At 25.8% G+C, this 19,271-nt stretch overlaps 2 protein-coding genes across 3 annotated transcripts in view; one reads left to right on the forward strand and one right to left on the reverse strand.

Annotated features, from left to right (window-relative positions):
- The window catches only part of LOC129966529 (helicase domino-like), a 133,382-nt gene extending 129,798 nt beyond the window's left edge, over positions 1-3,584 (reverse strand). For both annotated transcript variants that reach the window (XM_056080970.1, XM_056080969.1), the window contains exon 1: positions 3,446-3,584. The gene's annotated coding sequence lies outside the window, so the exon portion shown is untranslated. The remainder of the gene's footprint in view (positions 1-3,445) is intronic.
- Positions 3,585-3,629: 45 nt separating this feature from the next.
- The window catches only part of LOC129966531 (nucleolar complex protein 4 homolog), a 41,844-nt gene continuing 26,202 nt past the window's right edge, over positions 3,630-19,271 (forward strand). Inside the window, exons 1-5 of the mRNA XM_056080971.1 lie at positions 3,630-3,888; positions 12,159-12,258; positions 13,042-13,142; positions 16,242-16,328; positions 18,565-18,702. Of these exons, the coding sequence (XP_055936946.1) occupies positions 3,817-3,888; positions 12,159-12,258; positions 13,042-13,142; positions 16,242-16,328; positions 18,565-18,702 (498 nt within the window). The 5' untranslated portion in view covers positions 3,630-3,816. The remainder of the gene's footprint in view (positions 3,889-12,158; positions 12,259-13,041; positions 13,143-16,241; positions 16,329-18,564; positions 18,703-19,271) is intronic.

Here is a 19,271-nt window from a genome sequence, read left to right on the forward strand (position 1 = left end):
TTATATTAGTAGTTATAATATATAGTTAGAGGGGAAAATGCTCTGGCAATATTTAATGGAAAAAGGATTATGATTATCAATTGCTCAAATGATCTTTTTATTTATTCTATTACATAATCTTGTAGATTTCCCACAGCAATTTAAATTAGTCTCTGAATTAAAATTAATACTTTCTACTCAATTTCATAATTAAGACAAATTTTTTTTCAAACAGCAACAATTGGTAAGCTTTTGAAAAATAAAATAATAAATATAACATCTGTACTATTTGCACGCTAGTTGACATTTCTCTTTTCAGTTTTTATTTTTCAATTATTTTCAAAGAAATTTCTTCAAAATTGAAACTGAATGCATGAAATTTAACTCAATTTTATACAATAATTGATTTTAATTAAGTCAGCTTGTTTTTCTAAAATGTACTAATTGTAAAAAGTTGAGGAAAGAAATAATTGTTTTTATTTAACATCCGAGATTTTTTGGTAGAGTAAAAAATTTAGAAGAATCTTTTTGTAATTAAATAAGGTATTAAAGATAACATGAACAAAAAGATTTTAAAAAAAATATTTGAATGATCAGTGCCAATAAAAATAAATACAGAAGAAGGAAATATTTTTTTTAATTGCTAAAGATAATAAAAATTTTAATCTTATGCATAAAAAAAAAACTGAAAAACTTATGGGGTTGACTATGGGCTGTCACAGATACATTGACTTTTCAGGTATTTACAGAAAATTTATCTGTAAACAAATCTCATGCTCCCAGTGTAAATGAGAAGTAACAAATTGCAGTGCAAGTCACAATGTATTTCAGATGTTTAAGTCCCATGTGGAGCAGTGGAACAAATTTGTCCCTTCCCTTGTAAGAAAACTAAAGGTAGGACAAAAAATTTTCAGATGCAAAATATTTATTTATTTTGTCGGGTATGCAGCTTCACCTATGCATTTTTTTAAAAAGAATATTTAATATATCTATATATATATATATATATATATATATATATATATATATATATTTCTAAGGATTAAAAATTCATTTTGAAAATAGAAATGCAGAATTTCCGTTTATAAGTTTGTTATTTTATGAATAATTTTAACATAAACCCTACTTTAATATAATATTTTAAAATCTTTTTTAATCTAAACTGTTTTTTAAATGAAATTATCAATTTAGCCTGACAATTTTTTTAAAACACATAAAGCTAATTTTTGCCACAAGTTATTAAAATTTCTATGTTGATACTGCAAATTTTGTTCATAAATTTTGAAATAAAAAAAGATTGCTTAAACCTGAAAGTTTGACTTAAACTTTGCATCAAAGACATAGTTAAATCTCACCTTTCACACTGATGAAATTAGAAATTTTAAAAAATCACCAAAATAAGAACATAATAGAATTGTTCAAAGTGTACAAAATTTGGTTGCATTCCACACAATTATTAAAAAAGTAAATAAGGAGAATACATTCATAGATATACATTTGCAATGACTTATTTATTTTGTACATATTAAGACAAGATAAGGAAATTTGAGATTAACAATTAAAGAAAATTTTTTTATTAAAACTTTAAAGTTTTTGAATTTTGTCAAGACATTATATATATATATATATATATATATATATATATATATATATATATCCAGTCAAATCTTTGTTTAGATCTAAATCATTTATAAAATTGAGAAATTGTTGATTTTTGAGAATTCTTAATATAATGGATTACTGAATGAAAATCAGTATTTGCTGCAGACTTTTGTACACATTTGTAAATGTTCTATTTTCAAGACAAAAATAATTAAAATAAAACAGCCCATAACCAGAAAAAAATCATAACTTGTCAGTCAGTTATTAAAGAAACAAAAGTGTTAAAATTTTAACATCCTGAAGAATACTTGTAGGAATACAAGATCGCCAATTATCAATCAAACTTGCTGTAAACTTTATATTCTTAACTTTAAATTGCCAAGCAATTAGCTGGGGGGGGGGGGGCTGTTAACAATATCTCCCTTAGAATAAAAAACTGAATTTAATATATTCAAGTAATCAGGGCCCAATATAAATATGAAAGTATAAAGCACAAACAATTTTACAGTCCTAATATAACATAAGCAAATCCTCCCTCCTCAAGAAACAACTATTTTCATCAACTATCCAATTGTAAAAATTTGATAATTGAGATGAGGTTCATTTTAAATAAAGTTATTTAAGTTCCTTGTTTCCAGCACAAAACGGATAATATTTAATAAATATATTTGTAAATAAAATCATTAAAAGAAATATTAAAAGTAATATTTTTTTAAATTTCAATCATTTCACTGAGCAAACACTAAATCTAAACTGGATGATACAATTTAAATCTTAAGCAATTCAAACAAATAGCACTATCATATTACAGCAAAAAATAAGCATTCTTCGTTCTTAAATAATTTTTAATATACTATACTACAATTTAATAATAGTTAATCTTCAAATAAAAAATTAATATGAAAAATCAAAGTAAATAAAACAGGAATATTGAAAAATAAATTATGAGAAATAAATAATTTAATAATAAAATTAAATATCGTTAAGTTCCACAAATAATAACAAAAAATTAGAATTGTTTTGCTCAAAACAATTATCAATATGCATTTAAATGTAACAAAAAGATTTCTGCAAAATGTATAACATAATAAAATAAGTACCGATTCTTTGTTAATTCAAACACTTTAAAATGTATTAGCTGGAAAATATGAAACTTAAATACAAAAGAAAATAAAAGCATAAATTAGTTTTTCCATCGCACTTGTCATATACTTTAATATAATAACCATTAGAAGAGATTAACAAACAGAACAAGATTTGTTAAAATACTTATTTAAATTCGATGCAGAAAAAAAAGTTCTGCGACTTTTGTCTGTAGAACAAATTAATAAATATGTACAAAAGAGTAAAATGATATGAAGAGATGCAATCTTATCCTTTTAAATGAATAAATATTAATAAATGGTAAATTTTCGTATGCCATTTTAAAATCTGTAATATATTTTAAGAGCACAACTATCAAAAATTTCGCTTTACATAGAGAATTTAAATTAATTAAAAGCATGTCATTCGTATTTGCAGCAAGAATGTCGTTTATACAAAGAAAATACATAACTCGCTTCAGTACTAAGGAGAAAATAACTTATACCTAAAATATTAACTCTCTTTATAAATACAGAAGAAAATGAAATGTAATTCTTTGAATGCGTAGTAATAAACATAATTTCCAAAACAACTCTTAACTTAAAATATTTATTTTTCCATTTCACATTCAACAATAACAATTGAGAGCGCAATTAAGTTGCCGGTACCTCTGATGAAATTCATAACGACACATCACGTGCTGCACGACAGATTTACGCAGATGAAACTAACAAAGACTGCGCAGCCGCCATATTATACAATTTCAATCCTTCATACTTACCAAAATTCAATCACTTTTTCTAAGATGCTATACATTCCATCTGTCCCTTTCGACCATCTAATTCGCAAAATCAGTTCCTAAATATTCTAAATGTCTGTTTATTCCTGAAAAGAAACACTTTAATTTCTGTGTATTTTTGATTGAAATACCGTATTCAGACACTCGTATTTCTTCCTCCAACTTGGGCAAATGGCTACCTAACAAATGCGATTTTGCGCGCACTGCGCATGCTCTCCAATGGACTATTTTCTTGGCTCTTGTGTTGTAGTGCAGTGTGCAGTATCAGAGGAAGGTTTTTAATGTGCAGCATATTAGTAAGAAAAAGTCTGTTAACTATTATATAAGGAATATCACCGTATATAATTTAAATTATGGCTATCGAGAAAATTTTGCAAAGCAAAAAAAATGCAAATTGCATTTTGGATTTGGAAAAAACTTTGTTGGTTAGTATTCATATTGTCTTATAACACTTGCATGTTTTCCAAATATCATTAGAAAATTATGCGAATGCTTTATTTCATATCTTATTTTTGTTTTCCATAATTTTAATTTAGTTCGAAGTAATTTCAGCAAAAAAAAATTAAATTCATTACGAAAAGATCAAAGTATTTTTGAAAATCATACAATGTTATACTACTATTTTTAACTTTATACACTAGCACATGTGTGCAGTGATGGTATTTAAGAGATGGAAAACGTTCTGTATCATATAAAAAGTAATTTTATTTGCATTATGTTCTACTGGGGATATCATTTCATTCATACTCATACATTTAATAGATATAGAACCAAACTGAATTATAAATTTAAAAGTTGCCGAAGCAATAATTTATATATGGTCTTATATAAGATTAAAAGTGTGCTGCTATCTATCTTTCGGCAACTAAACAAATCTTATTAAAATTGATTCGCATTGAGATGTGTGGATAATTAAAATAATTTAATAAAGTTGACTTGCTGTTCCAAATTATATTGCAATCACTACATTGAAAATACCTGATTAATTATTGTAAGGCTGTTTTCTGTTAATCTGCATTGTTTATTGTAGTTGTAAATTATTGGAGTCCTGAGAAATTACTCAATGTCCGTTTGTCATGTTCTTTTTAAACTGCATATACTCATGTTTCTGCATATCTTCAAATTGTTAAATTTTGCAGTTTAATTCTTTAGTCCTTCAATATTTAAATTCCAATAAATTTTCTCCTACCCGTATCGAACTGGCGATACAATTTCCATTTACTTCAAATTCTTTCTGTAAAACTGTAGATTTGTCAGCTCAACACACTCTTCTAGCATGACCATCACAGATTTTCATAAAATTTGACACAGATGTAGTATTTAAATAAATTTGGAAAAATATCAAATTTCTGAACGCTAACATTAATTAGATTTTGAATTGCATGAAAAATTTTACATAGTACATATTTATTTAAAAATTTATTCCATGAATAGTAATAGTATTTATCACCTGGCGAAATATAAATTTCGAATAATGATGTTTTTTCATTTGCTTGATTTTTCATTACTGTCCAGTATTGAGCCAAAAGATACAAGAATGTTAGATTTACTCTTCCGAGAAAATAAATATGGACAGAAACATGATTATCCTTATTAGTATAAAGTTGTTTTATATAGTGGTAGAATATTGATGTTTGAAAATGTCATATGTGTTTGGCATTCATAAGCTTCAAATGTAACTTGACTGTTTTCATTGGGAGGTGTAGGGTTCATTTTTGTTTAAATGCCCATTACTGAATACAAACATTGTTTCTTAGATTTGAGAATGTTATATATGTTTTAAAAATAATAAAAGAATATTAAATTTATGTTCCTTCAGCTAGTGCTTTATTTTTTTTATATCCTAAGCCATCGGTTTCATTCATTGATAGTTGATATAAACCGATATATTTTCTAGTTTGTTTATCTGGAGATTGTTCTTCTTTTTTTTTTTTTCCCCTCAAATCATCTGAAAAATACTCTCTAGTAGTTTTAAAAATAGTTTCAAGAATGAGCATGTAGTGTTTCTGTGTTCTTTAAGATTCTCAGTACTTAATTTAAATGAGCTTTCAAGAACAATTGATGCAATATATTCTTTTTGGACTAAATTGATGTAGTCTACCTTAATATTTTCAATTACCTTTTTAAATGCTGTTGTGGAATGTATCCATTTGTATTACTCTAGGACCAACACCAAAATTTTCCTCATAGGAAGAAACGGGAATTTTCTAATGTTTAGAAAAAACTGATATTTTTCGGTCTATGTGAAGATAATTCAAAATGTCTATTTGGAATTAAGAAACGTGCATGCTTTTGATTTCAAAGATGGTGTTATTGAACTAAACTAACATCAGATTTAAATGCGATTTTATTTGAAATTTATGACATTTTTATCGTAAGAGTATGATGCAGAAAAAAATTGTGACCAAACTAAGAATTATGGTATAGATATATCATCTATTTCAACCAAATCAATGGCATAGTTTTTATTATTTAATTATTTTAATTTGAAAGCAACACAGTTTAATTATAAATGTATTTCAAAATTGCATGTGCTAATGTTATTTGTTCAGGAGAAGTTTCTGTGACTAATAGATGTGTATTTTCTGCTTCATTCATCAGTAAATCAAATTTTCTTGTATTTATTCAGGGAAAAAAATGATTTGATTTTTAAAAAACTGTGACTTGTATTTCAGAGTGGTTATGCCTCTTTAAGGACTATTTTTAAATATATATAATACTGTGCCATTGAATGCATAATTCGGGCAATTAAATTATAGGAAAATCTGTAATTCCCATCTCTATAAATAAAATTAAAAAAATTTGTATTAAAATGCATATTTTTCAGTTGCAAAATTTAAATTTATGTTAACTTTGCTGCAATAACATTTTAGTGTATTTTTTTAAAACCATTCATATCATTATTAATTTGCAGAAAATAATAAAAATAGTATTAAACAATTATTTTGAATAAATGTATATTTGGCCTTAAAATCTATGTCATTGAAATATTTGATTATTGTTAGTGTTAAATTAAAGTTATTATAAAACTTTGTTTATGAAACAGTTGCATAACTTTGTTTATCCTGCTGTAAGAATGGGTTTTAGTCCAAAAATAATTTGATCTTTTATCTTTTAATTTAAAATTTTAAATTCAGTTTTTTTTTTTTTAATAAAACCTAATTCATGTCTTCATGAAAGCAAGTTATGTCACTATGTACTTTAAATTTGTATATTATTTAATTTTCGAAAATGTCATATGCGATTGCTTATTGAAAATGTTGAGTGTACCTACATTAAAAGAATTTTAAAAGACTAGCAATTTGAAATAACATTTATAATTCATAAGCAAAAAAAAGAAATGACTTCGTCAATTTTTTCAGTTTCTAAAATACCTTTCTAAATCTAGAATCTTATGAAAGATGTTTTAGATTTCAAAAATATTAATAAGAATTTTATCATTATGAAATTAAACTTGTCTAAATAACTACCTAATGCTAGTTTGAAGATAAAATATAAATACTAGAAGGACTGATTTTGTTCATTAATGTTTAGTAGAGAATTTTAAAATTCCATTACATATGTTTTAAAAAATATGTATTTTATTATTTCCTAACTTTCTTTGATAGCCAGCTGACTTTGAGGTTCTGTTATGTATATAATACACAGAAATTAAAAAGAGAACTTTTTCATGGTTGACCATTTAAATATTTAATGAAATATTTAAATACTAAATAAACTAATAAAAAAAATACTAATACTAAAAAAAAAAAAAATTTAATGTAACAATGGTGTTAGAATTATTTTTGTGCTATAATATTTTCAGAAATATCACAAAATTCAGCTCATTTTTAATTGAAATTTAAAATATAGCTCTGATGTGCACGTTTTCATACTCCAAAGTATGTATGTGCCAACATTGATACTCTAAGTCAAAAGATATGGCCTTTAGATTGTAACACAAATACGTACTTTATTTTTATTATTATTTTAGTAAAAGTTGTCCATAAAAAATGGATCAAAAGTGATGCATTTAATATTTCCCCCTTTTCTTACAGTGTTATGTAATTTAAAATAGTATGTAGATGTATAATATATTAAAAGAAAAAGGATTAATATTTATTTTTAATCAAATGGTATTTAGTGACATCTTATAAAAGAGCCAATAAAAGATAAATTTAAAAAAGAAATGAATTTTTAAGATATTAAAGGTTATTTTATAAAATCTAAATATCTTATTTTAAGATTTATATCACCATATGTTTTACTATTTGAAGTATACCTGTAAGATTTCAAGGAGATTGACAAAAAAAAAATCATTACTCTTTTTCACAATGTTAACTATTTTAGTTAGGTTAAAAATATATAATTGAAGCCTGGAAAAAAATTTTGTGTAATTATTCAGTCTATTTATAAGTTTTAATCTCTAGTGGAAATAAATAATTCTATTGTAAAAAAAAAATCTATTCAAAAATTCAATTATGACTAATTAAACTCATTAACAGATCAATTTCGGGAAAAACTGCATGGTATCGTAAATATACAAAAGACGGGGGGGGGGGTTAGACTGAACCATCCATAGGAAAGAAGTGTGAGGATTTAAAATTCTTGGAAGTATAGTTTTGTTTATTTCTCCCAATTTTCTCCATAGATATGAATTAGTATCTAACTATGTACTATATATCCAAGATATGATGCTATTTGGATATTAAGATAGAATTCAATGTAGATGAAATGTTAGACTAAGAAATATTCCTCTCAGGTTTGAAAATTAAGATATAAAATTATTTCCCTGTTATAAAGTAATTATAGATATGAACAATTACTTTCACCTATGACATGAAATAAGTTCTTTTAGATCTATAATTACATTATATCATTTTGAAATTAATTACTGTAGACCACATATGTTTTGAAATAGGAATGAGGGTAGCTTGAAGAAGTTCCAATTGTAAGGAAGGAAGGAAGTATTGATATCAGTCTGCCTTTGTTCTTCCTTTATTTGACAGTTTTGAAATAAACCATTTTCCCAAAAGAAAAAGCATTTTTATTTTGTCTAGGCTAATATATGATTTTGACATCTTTGCTATAAAGAAATGGAGGAATTTATTTAAAAAAAAAAAAAAAAAAAAACACTTAAAATGTAATTAGAGCAAGATTTTGTGTAAATATTTTAAATTAAATTATTGAACCAATGGTTCAAGAATCCTTTTAATTAAATAAATATCTGTTTGATACTTATATTTTGATGTCAGCTAATTAAATATTTCATTGTTATTAATGCACAAGATAGATTTTTGAATGTTGATTCTAAAGAGAAATTTAAACCAGACTGTAAGTGAAACTGATAATGTAAAATATCATATTTGAGTTTATTATAAATGTGTATATAATTTCAACATAGCTAATATTTTAATAAATTTAACTTTGAAGTTATGGCTGGGATAGATGCGAGGAAATTAAGCTACAGAATTATGTTCGTACAAAATGAAATTTCCTATGTGTAAAGTCTACAATGAATTGGGAATTTTGAAAAACTAACTTTAATTAAAAATTGTTTTTATATAACATTTTTAAAACAGGGAACATATAATTATTCAAAAGTAGGTTGCAACGAAGTGTTATAGCCATTCCATTTCACAATTCTGAAATTGAATATGCTTTAAAAATCTAAAAGGATTTTGAGTAATTCCAAATGTTTATTTGATGCAGATACAAGATTTTATTTTTAAAGATCACTGAATTTTGAATAATTTACTTGTACAAGAAACTTGATTATTTCATTGAACTTGGTGTTATCTAAAAATTTTATTTGTTCCCAATATCTTACTTATATACCTTTTTCTAAAGTAAAATCCAAGGTATTGAGCCTGTGAAAAATTCTTGATTCGAGAAGGTTAAAAAAAAAAAAATCTCGAATATAATCAGTCCAATATAATAAAGAAATCTATTCTAAAATTCAATATACAAACTTAAGAAGAACTATAAACAGAAATATTTCCCATTGTTCATTTTACCCACATTCCATTTTAAGAATATTTAATTGGCTTTTTTAATAATTTCATTGTACAAGAGTAGCTTGTATTTGAATTAAATTGATCATACATAAGATATCTGAAAGCAAATTTTTAATGGTGGAATTTGACTCGTAATAGGTATACACAAATTAGTTTTCATTACATTATTGCAATAACAATTATTAAATATAAGTTTTTAAAGAAATGAAGTAAGATTTATCTTTCAAAATTCTCAGATATAATAAAATTTAAAGAGTTTATCTTATAAATAGCTTCTTTCTGATTATATTAAAACAATTTTTGCAGTGCTTTTCTTTTCAGCAAATTATAAAATTATTCCTGTTACAGAATAAAAAGATGTGTAATTTTAAACATGCATTCCCATTCAGTATAATTTTTTTTTTTTTTCAAAGCATTTTTACTTTTAAATGAAGAAAAGCATTTTCTTTAAAAATTTTACATGCGAAAATCCTGTAATAAAAGGCCATTGTATTTGGCTTTAGTAATAGTAAAATATCTTAGTTAACTTTTATATTTTATAAGCAGATTTAATTTTAAAATAAGAAATCAAAAGAAAAAGATTGTGTATCTTAATAAATATTTTTACCTCGTTGAATTCGAGATATGCATTCAATTTCCAAGTTGATGTGGAATTTTACATAATTGAGAATAACCTTTTACATTAATTGCCAATGAAATATTTTTTTTAATTATAGAAATAATTGTGTATAATTTATACCAACATATGTAAACTTCAGAAAATCTGTAGACAAAATATTTCATGTAAATAAAGTAGGATTCTTTAAATGTAATTTACATGCTTAAAAATCTGAAAAAAGTGATATGGAAGATTTCATAGTAAGTTATTTCATTAATAAAGATAAATATTATATGGAATTAACATCTAATCCTATATCTTTTTAATTGACATAGATAGTTTCACAAATAGAAATGTGTGATGAACAGGGCACGATTCAAATGTCTTGAATACAAAGCTGCCTAGCTTGAGGCATAAATTGCAATTCTTGCATTCATATTTAATATAATACTTAAAAATTCTGCAAACTGGTAATACAGTAATTAGTTGTAATAAATTTATATATTTGTAAAATTCTGAGGTGCAACTAAAACTGAGAGTTGAAAGGACTATTAAGACAATAAATGTTAACACGCATTTTATATTAATCTTATGCATTCACACTATTATCGTGCCTAAAAATAATCGACAGTACACTCAAAATATTTTAAATACACATTACAATACATTTAAATACACATCATTTAAAATTAATCAAAAATGGGTTCAATCAATCTTGCAGCTGTCAAAAAATAATGGATGTTACGAGATTATTCTTGAGGACAGGTGTTAACTACTAAAACACTATTCTGAAGACTTTCCCTTTGAGCATGCTATAGTTGCTTCTACTACTTGTTACATTGCAAGATCTTTTTCTATTCATAGTTAAAAAGTGCTATTGTCCTGCCTCTTTAAAATCTTCATGAAAGCAGAGGTTCAAAAAGATTTATTTTTTTATTTGGTGGCAGATTTGTATAAGAAATAAGTCTTACTTGAAAGTTCTTGATATTTGAGTATATGAATTACTGCTGTACCTTACTGTTTGTATATATTTTTTTACATTTATTTGTTATTGCATTTTTAATTATACAAGTTTCTATTGTATTATAAACTTTCATAAGAATAAACTTAAAAGGTACAAGTATTTTATCTGTTAATTAGTTTTTTTAATATGAACTTTTTCTAATAAATATTACCAGAAGATTACAAGCCTGTTAATTTGTTTTAAGTTTGTTATTATACTCTATCTTAAGATAAACTTCCATGTTTATCTTTATGAAAGTGTAAAAATTAGCATTCTGGTATTATTCAACTAAATACTAGTTTTAATTTTTTAAAAAAATTAAAAAGTAATACATTTTAAATTTTTATTTTACCATGTGATTTACAACATTAGTAATTGTTCATAGGATAAATTTGAAAATATGTATTTTTGAAAAAAAATTAAAGCTATTTAGATTTTGACAAAAAAAAAAAAAATTAGCTTATATGCTGAATAGCAGAAGAGTAAGTAAATTTGTATATTTAGTGAATAGTTTATATATATATATATATATATATATATATATATATATATATATATATATATATATATATATATATATATATAATCAAATAACTTTGAACTGATAAATTTGCAATTTATAATTAATTTCTATTCTTTGAAAAATGTTTTATATAAGGAAACATTCTATTCATTTTAATATAACTGCATTAAACATTTTATTTGTTAGGTTATAAGTGATGTTAAGAATTACTCCTCCTATTAAAAGGACTTAAATATGCAAGAGGTCTTTTACCCTCCAACTGTGTAATTTTATAAAATCACTATTTAGATACAATGTTTAAAATAAGTTCAAATATTTTTCAAACAAAGTGAACTGATACTATGTTGCACAATAATGATATAATAAAAATTTGTAATCGTAAAAATAAACACATTAAACTGTGAAAAATACGGGATGCAATAGAAAATGGACTGATTGCCAACCCACGGAAATTACAGGATAAGCAGCTGGAATGTTAAAATATATTTAAAGCAATAAATTGCTGAATGTGTCTTGTTAATTATATTTACATATTCTTTATATTCATATATGTAATTAGATTATTTATTTTCTAGTCTAATGATGATGATAGTATTCTTTCGACCATGGATACATTTCAGGAATTGTTCACTCAACTTTTTTTGAAAAATTTGATCCAGTTAATACCTGGACTAGGTATGATTTCTTTTTTTAAGATATTTGGTTGAAATTTATATTTAATACCAAAGGGTTTTTATTTAAGGTTGAATGTGATAATTAATAAGTAAACTTTTTCTGGAGCTTATCAAATATTTTGATTATTGCTATGCTAGCAACATGATGTTAAATATATTTGACAATTTTTATGCACATTTCAGATTCCATACTTACTGTGATTTTGTTCCCCAAAAATGCTAAGCCTTTTATTAGTTATGATTTTCTAAGCATGTACTTAAAGGCATGTGTCTTTTTAGTTTTTCGTTCATTTGCTTGTTTTGGTTTGCTTATGTCTTTTGATGAAATTGAAATAATAGCTCTAAAGTTTATTTTAGTGAGATATTTCATAATTTTTATTTCATTTCTTAAACCTGAAGTTTGGTGACAAAAAAAAAAAAAAAATTGTATGCGACTTTTCATTTTGGACTCCTGTAAGATTTGCAATCAGCAGCATCTTTATCAAACTTTTATCATAATACAAATTAGATAAAAACAGTAAAAAAAAAAAAAAAAAAAAAACTAAATACTACAAATAACATGAATGATAATGAATCTCCTTGGAATTAATGTATATGCAAACTGAATTAAACATCTATGGTGGAAAAAAAAAAGATTCTGATTATGGGGAGGAATCTCAGGTACTGCATGGAAGTGTAATCTTAAGCAAATCCTTTCATTTACTTATTCATTATTACATACATTCAAATATGTTGTAATAGTGTTTTTGTTAAGTAATATTGATTTAAAATATTTATTTAACAGATAAAAATGAAGAAAAATATAGGCTTTGGCTTATCGAAAGAAAAAAGGATTTAATTAACAATTTGTTGATTTATTTAAATCATGATAATGAAAAATTGCAGGTAAGTTTTTTAGTTGTCCTTGTTTTTCATTATGTTTCCTATTTAATGTAAAGTTAAAAGTAAAGTTTTCAAATGGTTTATATGCTATAGAAGTCTTAACTACTGAATAGGTTTTCCTATTTTGTTCATGAATGCTATGAAGCATAAAGATTTTAGTAAAAGTATTTAATGACAATTAATTATATCATATTTTTATCAATTAAAAACTGATTGGATGTATAGAAAGGATTCTTTTATTTTTAATGTTGCCATTCTTAGTGGCAAAAAAAACTTTTTAATCATTTTATTTCTTTGTTTTTTAATTGCCACTCGCATATATTCAGTTTTGTATCTCTCTCTTTTTTTTTTTTTTCTTTTTTTTTTTTGTGGGAGGATTAAATTTTAAGTTTTAAAAATCAAATAACTGTTTGAAAGATTTTAAAATTGTTTTGTGCAGTTATCTTATTTTGATTAAAAACAAAATTGCATAAGAGTAGGATTTTTTGTATTATAATATTTTATCTAACATTTGTATGGTAATATTAGGCATTATATTTTTATAAATGCAATTATTTATGTATTCCTAGAGAGCTGCGGTGGCCTCATGGTAAGGTCTTGGCTTGTGAGCCATAGGGTTTCAGTTCGAGATTTGATTCCACTGAAGAACTGTCATGCAGGGGAGTCTGTTGCACATTAAATCTGTTAGGCCAAATGTCCTCCCACTGGCTTGATGTGGAGAGGGGGGGTGCGAGCTCGGATGTCATCCTTGTCATCTGACCACGGTTCAAAATTACGAGGTCCATCCCAAAATAGCCCTAGTGTTGCTTTAAAACGGTATGTTAACCCATTAACCGCTGGTGTTGCGTTGATGCAACGGTCAATATAAATGAATATAAAATAACGATTAAAGAATAGCACTACTAACAAATCGGTGAAAAAATTGACTTAAATAAATTATTTTACACCTATTAATCAATGTTTCACTTTAAGTATTTTTTTTTTTTTTAAGAAAAAATAAATATTATAAACAAATTGGGGTTTGGCTGTGAAATACATTAGCCAAGTCACTTTCTGTCAGTACATTCCACAAAGCAGGTGTTTCTGTGGGGGAGGAGGGGAAAGTAAAAACTGGTGTTATGTTCGCGCAACGTCAGTGGAAAGGGGGGGGTAGACTGTTATCCTTCTTGAAAGATTTCATTTCAGTACTGTTTGTCTTTTTGGTAGCAACTTTTTTATCCTCTGTGGTTTAAAATGCGTAAAACAAGATATCTTACGTTAGAAGAATCTTTGGAAAAAATTTTCAAACAAAATTCCGATGACGAAGATACATACGAGAGCGATATTGTTGTCGAACCTCCAGAAAGAGCAGATGCTACCAAAAAGGTAAGGAAAATATTTTAAATAACGATAATGAAGTTTAACCTAGAGATACTGCAGGGGAAGTTGAAGTTCATGTAAAGAAGAAGTTAGATCCTCCCAAAAGTTCTGCTGAAAAAAAAAAAACGGAAAAAGGAAGAATTAGGATGGACAAGAAAGGAACCAATTGATAGGCCTCAACTAAAAAATGAAGAAAAAGCTTCAATTGATCGTATCAAACAAATCATAGAAGATAAAACTAGTGCAGATATTTTCAAACTTTTTTTTTTTTTTTGGAATATGAAGAAAACAAAATGATATTTGTTGTTCGCTGGAACGACAACTCTGTTGTGACAATAAGGTCAACATTTGGAAAAATTGAACCACTAAAAAATATTTCTCGATACTCTAAAAGTCAGAAGAAGAAAATATTAGTAGCTCAATTTCACTGCATTGAGCAATATAATTAGAAAATAGGTGGTATAGATTTGTGCGACAATTTTGTTTCCAATTACCAAATTAGGGTCCGTGGAAAAAGATGGTCATGGCCGATATTTTCAAATTTCATCGATGTTGCACTAACAAATGCTTGGAGAATATCAAGATTTTTTGAAGAAGGAAGTAAAAAGTCACTGTTGGATTTTAGACGAGAGATTGTGCTTCATCTGCTCCAGACACCCATGGATCGTGAGATAAATAAGAAAAGATCAGCTACAGGACGTCCGAGCAAATTCAGCCTTACAAAACCAATATCCAAAGGACATTTTATTGTTAATTCTACAGACAGTAGAAGACTACATTGCAAGTATTGCCACAGGCAAACTATTTATCGCTGCAATGTTTGTGAAGCTGCTTTACACCACAATTGTAGTGAAGCATATCATACTTGAAATTTATATCACCTTAATCTTGCATAATAAGCTTGTCAATTACATTTATTTGTTAGTTTTTGATAAATTAAAATTTTCAAAGAAGTTTTTTGACTATTTTACACCCTTTAATAAGCTGACAAAAATTTCCAGTTTTTAAAACATGAAAAAAATGTGGCGTAGTGCTCGGTGATAACGATCAACGTTCGTACTTCTTTTCCGCTGACGTTGCGTGAACGCAACACCCTATATTTTTAAAAGTGCAATTTCCTTATTTTTACATTAAATTACTATTATAAGTGGTCAAAATTATAACTTGTATTGTTTGCATCAAAAACAAATAATGAGTTTGAGTTTTGGCGTTTAATGGGTTAATATAACTAAACTAAAAAATTATTTATGAATTCCACTGAATACTGATAATGTTTTTATTTTACTTTTCATACAATTTACACTGCATAATATGCGACAATTGTAAGCTTTATTTTGGTATTACTACAAATTCCACATACAAAAACTGAAGCATAACAATGGTTTTGATAAAGGACTATTCATTTGATTTATTTTATTAGTTGTAATGGCAACAAAACAGCACCAAGAAAAAATTTCATCAATTTAGTGATTTTAATTATGAACTGTATAACATGAGATTCGTATATTCAAAATTTTTCATAATAAATAATAATGTACTCGGGTATATTTTTATAATATGGCTCTATTTTTTTCCTTGCTCTTTATGGTCGCCATTAAGACTGAATTGTACTATTTTATTTGTGAAAGAATAAATGGAATTTTATATATAAAAGAAAGAATTAATAAGACTTGAAAATATTTTTATATTCAAATGTATCAGCTATTTACTTATAGAATCTCATTAAATATGCATGTATTTCAGAAGAAAAGTCTTGATGTTCTTTTGACCCTTGTTAAGCTGGAAAGTGTAAATAAAGATGTATGGGATTTTCCTAAAGAACTCTTTGGGGTATGTATATTCAGTAAAATGTCTAACATTTTTTGCTTGAAGTAAAAGATCAGTTTAGAGAATTTAGATCTCATAGTGCGCATTTTTGTTGTATGTTTATAATAGGGTGGCCCAACATTCTGTTCTTTATTCAAATAATGAATAGCTTATTTAATTGTGTATTTATTTTTATAACCCTGTGATAAATGACAAAAAAAAAATACAAACCATCACCGACCAACTCTGCATTTTACATGTAGTGAATCTTACCATAACCAAAGATTGCATCAAGTCATTTTAATCATTAGTTGGATCAAGAAAGGAAATAATTTTAGTTTGTTTCATGTAATTTTATTTCTTATCAAATGTAACAAAATAGCAATACTTAATTTAGAATACATATCTGAATTTTCCAAATTAAGGTTGCTTTTGATTACTTACAACATTTCTTAATTATGATTTAACAATTTGTAAATTTGAATTCCCAATCTTAAAGATTGTTTTTCCAGTGTATTAAATGCATTATTTTCCTAAAGGGTAATTTAATGTGTAAGCTGTAAAATTTCCAACTTATATATCCCAGAAGCCTTTTATTGTTATATTGGGTAAATATTTTTTTTTTTTTTTACTTTTGTTATTAAATAAATTAAGATTTTATATAATACAAAATTAAAAACAGTATGTATTAACAAATCTTAAAAGGTCGGTGGTCCTCTTTTGCATGAATTGCAGCTCATGTCCAATACAAGATGCACAATAGCTTGATAATAGAAAAAGGCCTTCTTGCTTGCCTTCTAAAATACTGTATAAAGGTTCAATTATATTTAAATCAGGTGATTGAAACACCAAGGGGTTGTACTTCATTTTACTATTCTCTAAATCATTCTCAAATAATTCTAACACTGAATGAAAGCATAATCCTCTTAGTACAGAGATCATTCATAAAGAAACATTGACATTAGGTTAAGATGGTCAGCCATTATTTTGGTATAATCCTGTCCTGTAACTTGCCCATGCAATGGGCTGAAACCATGCTGTGATTTCATTCCTTATAATATCACTATATCTTTGCCATGCTTAATGGAACAGAGATGGTAAAAATTATATATTTCTAGTATTCTCCAAATGTAAATATGTATGTAGTTTTGAAGTAATGTAAACAATGATTTTTTACTACATGCTTTTCTACCATCGATATCCTGTACAATTTGGGGCACTATTTTGTCATTGCAAAGCATTTTATGGTGTAATTGATTATTTCAGAGTATTTTTGCAAATTGCTGCTCATTCCTAATAGTTTTTGATAATGCAAACTTCTTTAGAGCTGCAAAGGTTCTATCTCAAAGCTCTCCTATTCCATTAGTTTAATTTTCAAATACTGTAGTGTTTGTTAGATGTTTTTTGCTGTTTGATATAGGGTGTTATTATAATTGATATGAAATTTGTTCCAACAATTGTGCCTCTTTTTAAGATCTGAAATGTAAGTCATAATATAGTTTCAGTGCTGTAATATATTTTACATTCAACTGTTATTCCTGCTAATAATCGACTGACTTGTGTATATTCTTGCCTTTGAAGGTGACACATTTTGCATCTAGGAGTCAAAATATGCACAGTTTCCCTGTTGTATTCTGAAGTGTTTATATTGTTTGTCCAGCCCTTGCTTATGCCCTGTAACGCTTTTAATTTTAGAATCTTACAATTAATATTTGATTATTTTTATTTAAAAATTTAAAATATTTCGATTTGAACTATTTCTTCAATATATACAAGTTTTTCGTTTACAAATATATATCCTCTTGCCTGCTGTGTAATTTAACTTTAAATATGATTCAAAAGAAATCAATATCATCTCTTGAGTAATATCTCCTCTCCCATAATTTTGATATTGAAATTTACAACATTATATTTCCACAAAAAATGTGTTTAATGGGTAGGTGTTAAATAAACTATGTTTTTAGCATCGGCTATTTCAATTTCCTCAGCATATTTGGGGAACAACCACCATTCATGCATGGAAGAGAAATTACTATGCAAAACAAAGGTAAAGTGTATTGTGACCATTAGTAGGTTAAAAACTTTTTCAGAATGAAATCTGCTTCCCATATATGAATTCTTCTTAAAAATTTGAGTTGTATAAAAAAAAAATTTGATTGCACAATGAATTTTGAATTCTATGTATACAAAACAGAAATTGATTTTATTGGAAATAGCACCTACAAATTATTTTATTGAATTTTTAAAATTTTTATTGCAGAGAATAATTTTTGAACTGCTTTCTCCACATATTGATCAGCAAACTAACATTCTTAGATTCCAAGTATATGCTTCATATGATGATATTTTTATGTACACATTGAAAGCAATAATGAATATATTGGATAAGAAAGAAGAGGTGAGAATTATTTTTAGTTTATCTTATGAAATTTATTTCTGATTAGCCAGGAATTTCATTGAGAAAATTGATTAATGTAATTTTATAATTTGCAAGAATTTATTGTCATATCTTCAAAATATTTTATCTTTGAGCTCAATTTTTGTAATTTAAATAATCATTGGAATTGCTAATTTTTCAATTTTAGGCTAACAAACTTAACAGTTTTTGAATTTATTTATTGATATTCTTTTATATATACTCAGTATTTTGTTTGATATTACATTTTAAAATTATTTTCTTTAATAAGGCATATATTTAAAGTTGGCCTTTTTTATCTAAATGTTTGGGCCTTATTATGAGCTATTTTTTTAACTATACAATCAATTTGAAATTCTTGAAAATTAAATTGTGCTCCATACTTGTACCATAATCTTTATGAAATCTGGAAAAATTCTATTTATAGTATTTCTTTCAAAAAATACCCAAGTTTGAGGTATAATTAGTATTTAATTTCCTTTGTAGTAAAGCAATATATAATGTTTTACAAGAAATACTTATTAGTACAATGCCTTAAATTGCTCTATTTC

Source organism: Argiope bruennichi, chromosome 4, assembly GCF_947563725.1.
Source record: "Argiope bruennichi chromosome 4, qqArgBrue1.1, whole genome shotgun sequence".
NCBI lineage: Eukaryota > Metazoa > Arthropoda > Arachnida > Araneae > Araneidae > Argiope > Argiope bruennichi.